The sequence below is a fragment of the Chiloscyllium punctatum genome, chromosome 44 (genome assembly GCF_047496795.1).
Source record: "Chiloscyllium punctatum isolate Juve2018m chromosome 44, sChiPun1.3, whole genome shotgun sequence".
NCBI lineage: Eukaryota > Metazoa > Chordata > Chondrichthyes > Orectolobiformes > Hemiscylliidae > Chiloscyllium > Chiloscyllium punctatum.
Genome location: NC_092782.1, coordinates 44972044 through 44985353, shown reverse-complemented (window position 1 = coordinate 44985353; position 13310 = coordinate 44972044). Strand labels below are relative to the sequence as shown.

The 13310-nt window shown below is 41.2% G+C and overlaps 1 protein-coding gene across 3 annotated transcripts in view; it reads left to right on the top strand.

Annotated features, from left to right (window-relative positions):
- Positions 1-13310, top strand: part of LOC140466938 (uncharacterized) — an 83984-nt gene that overhangs the window by 54759 nt on the left and 15915 nt on the right. For all 3 annotated transcript variants that reach the window (XM_072562804.1, XM_072562803.1, XM_072562805.1), the window contains one exon: positions 8258-8433. In XM_072562804.1, the coding sequence (XP_072418905.1) occupies positions 8258-8433 (176 nt within the window). The remainder of the gene's footprint in view (positions 1-8257; positions 8434-13310) is intronic.

Sequence of the window (13310 nt, the reverse complement as noted above, 5' to 3'; positions counted from 1 at the left end):
GGAGAGTATAGCATTACCAAGGGCATAGGAATTTTCAAAGTCAGTGCTTGGAAGGTAAAGTTTGGATGTTATTGGTATGTAAAGGGACTCAGTAAGCAAAGAAAATGCAAAGTTGTTGGGGCCCAGGGGCAGGAACACAAAAGGAAATATGAAGGATGGGATAGAATTGCGCATCACTTGGAATCTGCAAGTGATTTACACTGATATAAAGTTTAACATTGCCATTTTGATTGAAGTTTATTTGAGCCATAGCTACACACAATGGCTGTCCCTTCATTTAAAGTGGGTGGACTAAATTACTTTTTTTAACCTTCGGGGGTAAAAAATAAAACTCCTGGAAATCAGACTGCACCTCTGAACAATTGCAGTAATTATATCTCCTCTGATTCATTAAAGCCGGCCATCTGACTTCAATGTGCACTTTATCAGCATTGTCCAAGAATGCATATTTAAACCTACAGCCTCATGCAATCATGAGTGTTACATTTCTTGCACTAATTGCTATTCTAGCTAAGCAAATATAATGAAAATAAGGCACTTAAAAATGCACATGAAGTTCCCATTTCATAATCACATTCTAAAGCAAGGACTAGAAAACAGGCTTCATAGCTACCAGCTTCTCTCTCAAATGTCCGTAGGCTTGGCTTGTGATGTGGAGAAGAGACTATCATGATGGCTGACTGGCAGAATTGTATAAGATGAAAATTTTGTTGTATAACATATGAGAGTATCCAATAATAACTCAGAGGTCCTGAAGGAGTCATGACAATGAATTTGAGGAGCCTCCATGCCACACTTGGTGAGGGTATGATATGACGCTTCATTATTATAATATGGGGGTTAAGGTGTTCCTCGAATTACAAGGTATTGCCTTCCTGACATTTCCCACAGATTACCTACAGACAAATCTCACATGGAGAATGCTATTTCTGGAGGCTGTGATTTTGGTGCCTCCAAGACAACATAAAAAGAGACAGCAATTACAACTTCATCAAGTACAGTAGGTGAAAGTCCATGAAGGAGAATGATTATACCACAATCTACGTGCCTCACTCATTTTCTTTAACTGTGGAAAGGATACTTCCTGTCCTATAATCTCTGAACTAAGTCATTTACTGGAGGAAGACTTTCACTCAACAACTGAGTGGCAATGTCATCTCTGTGGCTGTCAAAGTCACAGCTGCTCACAGGTTTTATGTCAGCAGCTTGTTTAAGGAACAAGTAAGGATCTATTTGATGTCCAGTCTTCAAAGTATTAATGGATCCAGGATTTTTCCTGATGCCATTTTCTCCAGAGAGAAAACCCCTTCATATACCCCTTCCCATGCCTGTTACAGGTGGAGTCACAACTCTTACTTTCTCGAGGTTCCTGCATCTTTCCCATAATTGCTAGGTCATGCAGAGATGGCTAATGAGAAACAAGGGGTGCCTCCTTCAAGTATTGCATTTTACGAAACTCAGAACAAAGGTGTTATATTAGTTACACTTTGACCACAGGTCTCCTCAAGATGAGGCTTTGATGTCTTGACTGTTCTTACAGTGCCTTATAGCACAACCCACAAAGGGTGACCTGAACTTTGTACCCTTCATAACTAGAGCAGACAAAAGGATGATGCTCTGGTTGCAAATAAAATGAGTTAACAGGAATCTTCTGAGGATGAAGATGAGACTGAGGTTCAGGACATTGATCAGGAGGGTCAACCAAGGCAGCATGCATAGCAGTGACTACGATGTCGGAGTTAATCTAATCAGAAGCTGTTTCAAGGATGAATGACCTGGATTTGACTACTTTTAATTGTTTCAGATTTCCTTAGCTACAAGGCAAGAAGTCTGTATTTTATGCAAAGAACATGTGAATCTTATTTTTAAATTCCTCAACCTTTGTGTTATCGAATAAATGTCTTGCTACCCTTTGATTATATGTTTGATATCTTTAGGTGGTCCCACTTTCAATACCTACATTTAACATTAGAGATGTGGTGCAGTGGTCATATCCCTGTCTCTGGAACAGAAGCCTGAGTTCAAGTCTCACCTGTGTGTACTAATATCTCTAAACAAATTGTATAGAAAAATAGGTTAATATTAGTGATGGAGCTCTCTTGTGGTGCATTGGTAGGATCCCTAACCCTGGATTGAGAGACTGAGATCATCTGATGAAGAGTCACTGGACTCAAAGCATTCATTCTGCTTTCCCTCCATAGATGCTGCGAGAGTGGCTGAGTTTCTCAAGCAATTTCTGTTTTTGCTCTTTCTGTAATGCTGGGATTCTCTTTTCACTTGGGGCACAGCTCTGACCTGGGCGACAATCTTTGTGTGTCTGATGGCATGGCCTCCTATGGCAGTCAGTTGGATAAAAGACTGGTGTCTTCTGTATCTTGACTCCACCTGCATCTCAAGGTGCCTGTTTGTGAAGAAGGAAGTGATTTTCCTTTCCCCTAGGTCATGTGTTGGGTAAAAGCAGTCAACTATAAGGCCCAATTACTGGCTTACATGCTTCTGAAGTGGTTCGTAGTTGGCTTTCAACTGTGCTTCGAAGGGTGTGAAAAGAGGAAGGTGCTGGTAGTGATGAGCATTTCCACCTCTGGCTGTGCAGTTCCTGTGAAGTACCCAAAAGCATGCCATACAAATACCAAAGAATGACCATCTCCGGTAAGAGACCATCTAACCATCTCCATGTCATTCAATGATCTTATTATCACTAAATTATCAACATCCTGGGCATAACCATTGACCAAAAACTGTACTGAATTAGCCATGTGTGTACAGAGAGCCGAGCAGTGGCTAGGAATATTGCAGCAAGTAACTTCCCTGCTGACTCTCAAAGCCCGTCCACCATCTACAACGCACAAGTTCACAATATGATGGAATATATCCTCCGATGACTGCAGCTGCAACAACAGAAGCCTGCTAGATTGACACCACATCCGCAAACATCCACTCTCTCCACAATTGATGCTCAGTAGCTGTAGTATGTACTATCAGATGCACTGCAGAAATTCACTAAGGATCCTTGGACAGTTCCTTCCAAAGCCATGACCACTTCCATCAAGGAGGACAAAGGCAACAGATATGTGAGAACACCATTACTTGCAAGATTCTCTTCAAAGCACTCACAATCCTTTTTGGAATTGCATTGCCATTCCTTCTCTATCTCCTTGGTCAAAATACTGGAACTGCTTTCCTCATGGTGTTACGAGTCTACATATAGCATAAGACTGCAGCGGTTCAAGCAGGCAGCTCACCACCATTTTCGAGGGCAACCAGGGATGAGCAATAAATTCCAGCCCAGCCAGTGACGCCCATGTCCCATGACTAATTATGCAATTGGTCTTTAGAAAAAATTAATGAGAAAGATGGGATCATTGCATGAGAAAATTCGCTCTAAGCCATGGTGGACTAGTCACTATGAATCTCACTCACTGAATAACTTCAAATGAAAATGGGAAAGCTCCATCATCTGTGCTTTTCAAATGAGAAAAGCAAAACTGTACTCCGTACTCCAGGTGTGGTCTCTCCAATGCCTGTACAGCTGCAGTAAAATTTTCTTTTTATATTGAGTTCCTCTTGTTAAAAAAAACACACTATTTGCCTTCAGAATTAATTGCTGTACCTGTATACTAACTTTGTACTTCATTGGCAGGACTGCTAGATGCCTCGTATCACCAAGTCTTGCAATCTCTTTTCATTTAGAACATAGAACATTAGAGTGTAGTACAGATCCTTCAGCCCTTGATGTTGCACCGACCTGTGAAACCAATCTGAAGCCCATCTAACCTGCACTATTCCATTTTCATCCATATGTCTATGGAATGACCATTTAAATGCCCTAAAAGTTGGCAAGTCCATTACTATTGCAGGCAGTCCATTCCTTGCCCCTACTACTTTTGAGTATAGAAACTACCTCTTACATCTGTCCTATATCTATCACCCCTCAATTTAAAGCTATGGACCCTCATGCTAACCATAGCCATCCGAGGGAAAAAGGCTCTCACTGTCCACCCTATCTCACCCTCTGTCTTATACAACTTGATTAAGGCACCTCTCAACCTTCTTCTTTCTAATGAAAACAGTCTCAAGACACTCCATCTTTCCTCATAAGACCTTCCCTCCATACCAGGCAACACCCTAATAAATCCCCTCTGCACCCTTCCCAAAGCTTTCACATTCTTCCTATAATGCGGTGACCAGAACTGTACGCAATACTCCAAACGCGGCCATTCCAGAGTTTGTACAGCTACAGCATGACTTTGCGGCTCTGAAACTCCATCCCTCTAACAATAAAAGCTAACAGTGTATGCTTTCTTAAGAACCCTATCAACCTGGGTGTCAACTTTCAGGGATCTATGCCCATGGACACAGATTCCTTTGCTCATCTGCACTACCAAGAATCTTACCATTAGCCCAGTACTCTGCATTCCTGTTGCTTTTTCCAAAGTGAATCACCTCACTAAACTCAATTTGCCACCTCTCAGCCCAGCTCTGCAGCTTATCTATATCCTTCTGTAACCTACAACATCCTTCAGCACTAACCACAACTCTACTGACCTTAGTGTCATCTGCAAATTTACTAACCCATCCTTCTACGCTCTCATTCAGGTAGTTTATAAAAATTACAAACAAAATATATCCTAGTGGTACATCACTAGTAACGGAACTCCAGGATGAACATTTTCTGTCAACCACCAACCTCCGTCTTCTTTCAGCTAGCCAATTTCTGATCCAAACTGCTAAATCACCCTCAATTCCATGCCTCTGTATTTTGTGCAATCGCCTACTGTGGGGAACCGTCTCAAACACCTTACTGAAATCCATATACACCACATCAACTGCTTTACCTTCATCTACCTGTTTGGTCACATTCTCAAAGAACTCAATAAGGTTTGTGAGGCACGACCTACCCTTCACCAAACAGTGTTGACTATCCCTCATCAGTTTATTCCTTTCTAGATGTTTATAAATCCTATCTCTTATAACCTTTTTCCAACATTTTACCCACCTTTTACCATCTTCTCTGTTCTTACTGAAACATTTAAATCCATGAACCTGCAACAACCATTCTTGTTCCTGCTCGATCCAGGTCTCCTATAGGGCCACTACATCAAAATCCCAGGTACCAACCCATGCTGCAAGTTCACCCACCTTATTCCGGATGCTCATGGTGTTGAAGGAGATACACTTCAAATCAACCACTTGCTTGCTGGTGTCCTCTAGCGACCTTGAAACCTTATTTCGGACCTCGTTACTCAACCTTCTGGGTACTCATACAACAATTTGGGTTCCCGTCCCTCTGCTGAATTACCTTAAACCCACCTAGGGAGCAATAGCAAATTTCTCCCCCAGGATATTGGTAGCCCTCAAGTTCAGGTGAAGACCATCCAGTTTGTAAAAGTTCTACCTACCCCAAAAAGAGCCCCAATTATCCCAGGAATCCAAAACCCTCCTTCCTGCACTATCCCTGTAGCCACGTGTTCAACTCTTCTCTCCCTATTCCTTGCCTCGCTAGCACACGGCACAGCCAATAAACCGGTTATAACAACTCTGTTTGTTCTAGCTTTAAGCTTCCACCCTAGCTCCCTGAAATATTGCATTAAATCCCCACCTCTTTTCCTACTTATGCCGTTAGTATCTATGTGGACCACGACTTGGGGCTGCCCTACTCCTCCTCCTCAAGGATCCTGAGAACTCAATTAGAGACATCACGAACCCTGGCACCTGGGAGGCAACACAAACCATGACACTCCCGTTCCCACAGAACTGCTTATCTGTCCCCCTAGCTATGGAGTCCCCAATGACTAGTGCTGTGCTTCTCTTTTCCCCTTCCCTTCTGAGCAACAGGGAGAGACTCTGGGCCAAAGATTTGTGCCCCATTGCTTACCTCTGGTAAGTTGTTCAAAATGGCATACTTGTTGAGGGGAATGGCCACAGGGGATCCTTGCACTACCTGCTGGCTTCCTTTCCGACCCCTGACAGTAACCCATCTACTTTCTTTTTGTACCTGAGGTGTGACTACGTCCCTGTAACTCCTCTCAATATCCTGCTCCACCTCCTGAATGATCTGAAGTTCGTCCAGCTCTAGCTCCAGTTCCCTAGTGCAGTTTTTGAGGAGCTGAAATTGGGTGCACTTCCCGCAGATTCAATCAGCAGGGACACTGGTGGTGACCCTTACTTCTCTCATTCTGCAGGAAGAACATTTAACTGCCCTAACTTCCATTCCCACGATTCCAAATTGCCAATAAGGCTACTGAAATTTTTTTAAAAACTAGTCCACTTATCAATCCACTTATGAACCTTTTTTTGGTTAAAGGAGGAGGACGGGTGGGAGACACCACCTGAGTAGTGTTTCAGCTAAAGCACCCGCCCAAATATAAAGCCTCACTTACCCAGCAATCCTGTGTGCTCTGCCTATACATGAGGGAAGTTTATATACTTTAAATTTACCTTCCCTTCGGGCCTCTGGTCCTCACTGTCGTTCCTCCCACTTCAACTGCTGCTGAGAAAATAAAGACAGCTGAACCCCTGAGGTAAGTTTATATACTTTAAATGTACCTTCCCTCTCCACATTGGGTCTCTGGTCCTTGCTATCGCTTCTCCCACCTCAACTGCCACCGAAGAAAAGCTTAAATTTTTTATTTAAATAGAAAAATTCTTCTTGCTAAAATGGACAAGTTTGCCTTTTCCCACATTATACTCCATTTGGCAATTTTTTTTGCCCTCTCCTTTAACCTGAATATTCCCCTTTGCAGACTTTCCATTTCCTCTTGACAAATTTCCAACCTTCCTTAATGTATCATATTTAGCTTCAACACATTTGTAGTGATTGTAACAAGGCCAGCCAGGTGGACCTCATAGAATGAGTTCCCTGATTGGATCAGATTAACAGCCCCAATCAGAAAGCCCTGGCTGACATAAGAACAGAGTGTCAGGCTTTACTTGTTACTGTCTCTCTGGCCACAGGGGTGTTTTTCTGACGGTAAAAATATTGAACAAAGATATTTTTGCACAATGTGGTGTATTTGTGTCACTGCACACATATCCATGTGTGATGTAGAGAAAACATAAGCCCTATTACCATTCAAAGAAAAAAAGAGTGTTGGACATCATCTTGACTCTGAGAGCTGGATCAGTGTCAAGGATTCTCTATATGTAAATGGTAACATGGTGACAGGATATTGGTGCTGAAGTTATTTCACATTGGTCCCCTCCTGTTTCACATAGATGACTTACTTGTGACAATCTGCAGGTGCAGTAGATCTAAAGACTCCAAGCCCCAAGAATGAGGCAGGAAAGGCTGTACCTATGGTGCCAATGAACTGTCCAGCCACACCTGCCTGCTTGACATGTCTGATTTTTCATTTTATTGCTTGCCTGACAGGTGTCCTCCTTGTCAAGATACCCTCTCAATCCCTGAGCTTTTTCTGTAATATTCTTGTCTCCTGGTGGACCTACTATCAAATGTGTATATGGGACCCAATACCTTCTGTTGTTAGGGTCTTGAAGCCTATGGTAAAGTACAGACCTCAAGTTCCAGCTCAAATGTGAAAAAAGTCACCTGTATGAAGATTGAAATCTATTAACACCTGTATTTGTGGAGGGGAGTTGATATTTTAGTTTTGATCTGACAAATAAAGTCACACAAGTAAACATTTCTATCTCTCCCTTCCAATTTTCAGCCCTCTCCTCTTGTAGACTTATGCTATGGCATGATTTACAGTCATCAGTTATCCTCCTGTTCATTACCTAAGAAACCTTCATGTAAACAGTAGATATCACTATGCCGTGGGAGCATGGAGAGCTTCCAACTGTTCCCACCTGACAGTTCCAAGCAAGCACTTTTCCAGCAAGACTCAATGAGTAGCAAAAAGCAGGAACACTTGGGTTTGAATTTTTTTGACTTTAATTAACCAGGGAAACTGAGGTCAAATGGTGCATTTGTTGCAGCTGTGATCAAGTTTGGACCACAAGAAGTGTGAGGCCCAGTGATATTTATTTATGAAGCTATCAGAAGATTCTGCATTTATTTGTATTTAAAGGAACATATTTTGTGTTTCCTTGATTAGGAGAAGGTACATCCAATGGAAGGTGGGGAAAGAGTTTGGTGGTGGATAAGTCAGAAAATGTCCATGTTTGTCAGTCACCAAAAGATAATGATTTATTTTAGGAGGTTTATGCTTGTTAACCAAAAGTTAGTTGAATTAAAGAATGTTTCATGACAGCTGATTGTTGACTTAGTTTCTCAATTTTAAAACAAAATGTTTAGAAACTTTAAAGAAGAACTTGCGTAGCCTCAGAATCCATCACCAGTCAAACCAAACTTCCAGCCACATGCTCAGCAAGCAAAACTCTGTGTCTAGCCAACTACTTGTTGGGCAATGGGAGAAAGAAAGAAAGGCGACAAATATGACTCAGTCTGAGAGAGAAGAGAATGTGACAGAGGTACGACACTATCATTTGTAGAAACTTGTTTATCATGCGTATCAAGTTGATAGATGTAGTGTTGAAAAATTAAGCACTTCTCATTTCAGGGATACTAGTCAATGTTGGAAACACGTACATTAAGTAAAGCATGGTAATTTGCAGAGTAAATGTCCTCTGCTCTGAAATTGCCATTTGCCTTAATCCACTGGTTCCTGTTGCACCAGTGTTGGTGATTTTTGCCATTGCCTAGTGCTTCTAAATGAGGCTGAACAAATAGCACTTTTTATGTTAAGTTCACTAGTAACTAAATTGGGATTGCACCTATTCATTTTTTCCCCCCATTTCTGACAGCATCCATCCTGTGCTCTTTTTGATCCAAATTGTACATTTAGTTCTAAATGTAGGTTTACCTGTGGTGTAAAACCCTTTTGGTACTAGATTGAGATGGCTCAAAATACATTTCATAATGAAACGTTTAAGATGATCACAGAAACAATCACCCAATCAATCTGTCTGGATTTTAACTCAAGATAAATGTTTTCATCTTAGGTTTTTTTTCCTTTGTGCATAGTGAAACCATTTTGAGTTGCAAATTGCATCAAAAAGCAGCAGGACTGCCGATGCAATCTTCTCCGAGGCATCTATTTAATAGTGTAGAATCACAATCTGAATAGGTGGTGGATGGTTGAGGAGGCAGGACGAAGATTCAGAGTGCATGATTACCATGAGAGCAGCATTCATTGTATCTACATTGAGGTGCATGGGATGAGAAGGAGCAGGAGGAAATGAAGGCACTAAACAGTTTGAAGAAATAACATCTGCATTTTCACTACTAGCGCTTTCATTGACACCCATGTCCAGCTAATAACCATGATATTGTAAACTTCTGCGTGTACGTGACCACAGGCACATTATTGTCTTGTTGCATCAAGCTTCCATTTTATCTTGTCTCCTGTGAGTTGTTGAGCTGCAGACATTGTATCACCAGTAATATTCCACAGACCTCAAAGTACTAGATGATTACTTCATTAACAAGCTCAATGGGCTTTCTATTGCTGCCAGACAGGTTACTCATATTTGCAGAGAAGATATCTCTAGGAAAGGTGGGAAGAGATGAGAACAGTTCAGCATCTCTGTCTAAAGTCTTTTTTCCTAATTGTTTCAAGCCTGTACTGCCAAACATGACTTAGAGAGCCTGGTAAAATTATGCTTCACCTCCAGATTGTTGAGGTAATTGAAAACTTGGTGTCTAATGTAAAATGTGCTGTTCACATTTTGTCATGAAAAGAATCAGCAAATCTGCTTTGGAATTGAATTACATGTAGAAGTTGCAGGTTTGGAAGGTCCCTAAGGAGGCTCAGTGAGTTACTGCAGTATATTTTGTGGGTGGTACTATGCATCAGCGGTGAGGGGGTTGAATGTTGATGGTGATTGATGGGGTGCTAGTTAAGCAGACATCTTTGTCCTGAATGGTGTCAAGCTTTGTGATTGAGCTTGCCAACTAAGCAAATGTTGGTTATTTCATCACACTCCTGACCTGTGCCCTGCTGATAGTTGACAGGATCGAGGGAGACAGGAGGTGAATTACTTGGTACAGAATTTGAAACCTTGACCTGTTATTTTAGACACTGTATTTTTATGGCTGATCCAGTTCAATCTCTGATCAATACTAACTCCTAGGATGTTGATAATTGTGATTCATTTATTGTAATGCATTTAACATCAAGGGGTGATGGTCAGATTAAGTTTTATTGGAGATTGTCATTGCCTGGTACTTGTGTGACTTATGTCATACTTGCCACTTGCTATCCCAAGCCTGGAATTTGTCCAGGTCTAACTGCATGTGGATGTGGACTGATTGTCTATGTAATGAGTCACAAATGGTGCGGAAAGTCACACCACAAACAGCGAATGTCCCCATTTCTAATCTTGTGTTGGAAGGATGGTAGTGGATGGAGCAGCTGAAGATGGTTTGACCTAAGATACAAGCCTGAATAATTCTGCACTTATGTCTTTGGACTGAAATGATTGACTCCCAACAAACACAACCACAACCACCTTATGTGTTAGGAATGACTCTAACCAGTGGAGAGCTTTCCTCCTGATTCCTCTTGACTCTAGTTATATTAACTCTCCATGGTGCCATAATCTTTTAAATACTGCGTTGATGTTAAGGACAGCCAGTTTTACCCCAGTTCTTGAATTCAGCTCTTATGTCCATGTTTGGTAGAAGGCTGTAATGAGTTTGGGACCTACATAGTGCCGTCAGAATCCAAACTAAACATCAGTGAGCAGGATATTCTTTTCAAGTGCCTCTTGGTATCACTATTGATGACCCCTTCCCTGACTTTACTGCTGATTGAGATGTCAACTGGCAGGGTGTTAACTGGTCGGGTTGGATTTAACTTGCTTTTTTGTGGATGATACATACCTAAGCAATCATCCACATTGCTATGTAGATGCCAGTTTGTATCTATACTGAAAAAGCTTGGCTCAGGGCATAGATAGTTCTGAATACAGATTTTCAGTACTAGAGCTGGAATTTTGTCATTAAATCCCTCTGGTTTTCCCAGACCTTCTCTTTTGTTTTTTGACCATGCTGCCCCCTTCACTTGCTTAAAACTTGTCACATTTCTAACGTTACCCAGTTACGATTAATTCACATGGCATCAGGTTAACATGGGCTAGGAAACCTGCTATTGATTACCAAACTACACCTTTCCCTCGACTGATGAATTAGTACTCTTCCATATTGATCTCTAATTTGGGACAGCAAGGGCACAGAATGTTCTAATTATGGGGGACAGCAAGGGCACATAATGTTCTAATTATGGGGGACAGCAAGGGCACATAATGTTCTAATTATGGATGACTTCAATGTTCATCATCAAGTGGTTCAGTAGCACCACTATGGACTGAACTGGACAATAGCTACGAGACTTAGCCTGTAGCAGGTAGCTGGGTAAATCCAACTTGACTTCTGCCTGACACACATACATCTGTCCATGACTGTATTGGTAGGAGTGAGAATTGCACGATCTTTGCAGAGATAAGTACAATCTTCACATTGAGGATATCCTCCATTATGTTGTGCAGCACAATTATCTTAATTGGGATAGATTTTGAACAGATCTAACAACTTAAGACTGAACATCCACTTCTTGGTCATGTCCTCCACTCTGACATTACCATCAAGCTGGTGATTCAATGAAGGGTGCAGCAGGGCATGGCATGAGCATCACCAGGTATTCATAAAAATGAGATGTCACCCAGCTGAAGCTATAGCACGGGATTACTTGGATGCAAAACTGCAGAAGCAGAATGCAGTTGACAGAGCTAAGTTATCCCACAACTAATGAATCAGATCTGACCACTTCAGGTTAAAAGCCAACAAGAACCAGTTCAGATCTGTCTTGCATGCTTGACCTTAACAATGAGAGAGTCGTTATGATCCAGAACCCATTTAGAGGTACCCAGCTAGAACAATAGGGAGAGACATTATGTTTCTGTATTCCCCAGTTTCAGCCAGGTTCCTTAGCACCATGTTGCAGTCATATCTTGGAAGGTGGATGGGTGCACTTAGTGACCTGGCTTTACCTCATTCAGTGCTATAATCTTTGTTTGTCTCATAAATTATAAGCACCTGGGTAAATGTGTTTTATGAGTAATAAACTGATCAAAGTATTTCACAGGTAACAAGGTGGACAAGTAAACAATTAACAGGACAAAAAGGCTCCACAAATATCCTATCTTCAATAAAGGGAGAATCCATCACACCAGTGCAAAAGATGATGCTGATTAGCCACAAGACATTCGATAGCATTACATACTCTGAATTTCCCACTATCAACATTCTTGGAATTAGCATTGACTAGAAACTGATTGGTTAAGCTATATTAACATTGTGGCTAGAAGTGGAGGTCATAAACCTAAGAATTCCTATCTTGTCAATGCATATACACACTTGACAAGACACAAGTCAGGAGTGTGATAGAATAATATCCAGTTGCTTGAACAGGTGCAGTTCTAACAACCCAAGAAGCTTGACACCATCCAGAGCTCGAATGGAACCCAGTCAACCACCTGCAGCATTCATTCCATTCACTACTGATGCATTGTGGCAGCAATGTATACCATCCACAAGATGCACTCCAGTCTTTCACTAAGGCTTCTCCAACAACACCTTCAAAATCTGCAACATGTGTCAACCAGGAGAGAACACTACCACTTGCAAGTTACCTTCCATGCCTCACACCATCCTGACTTGGAAAATTACCTAAAGGACTTCAAGAAATATACCTAAAGGACTGCAGCTCACCACTGCCTTCTCCAAGAGAATTAGGATGGGCAATGAAACAGGTCTAGCCAGCTATGCCTAGATCCCATAAGTGCATTTCTGTGAGAAATGCTCAACAATTCAATAATATATTTCTGTCTTTGTAGACATTTAGAGTGGAAGGATAAAATGCTGGCAGCAATAGATTTCTTACCAATTGTGGAAAGGACAATAATGGTGTTATTTTGAGATAATGAATTATAATATGTAAAACTGATGTGTACGGGGATATCACTAAATTTTACTGGATTAACTGCAACCTTGACTTTTGCATTTGTAATATGTAAAATGAGCCTGCTGACAAATTTCATTTTATGAAGATAGTTAATCTACACATACATAATTCCCTTGCTTGCACATCTCCTTTCTGAATTAGAAGGCATAACATTTTGGTGTCAATTGAAAACAATAAGATAATAAAATATGCTTGCTAGAAAAAACACTTTTTTTTATTCTTATGATGTTTTCATTTATTTCAAAATAATTCAAGTGTATCCTCTCATTAGACCTCGTCATTACCATGAGCAAACAACAGTATGTCGCTTAAGTGTTGCTGTGA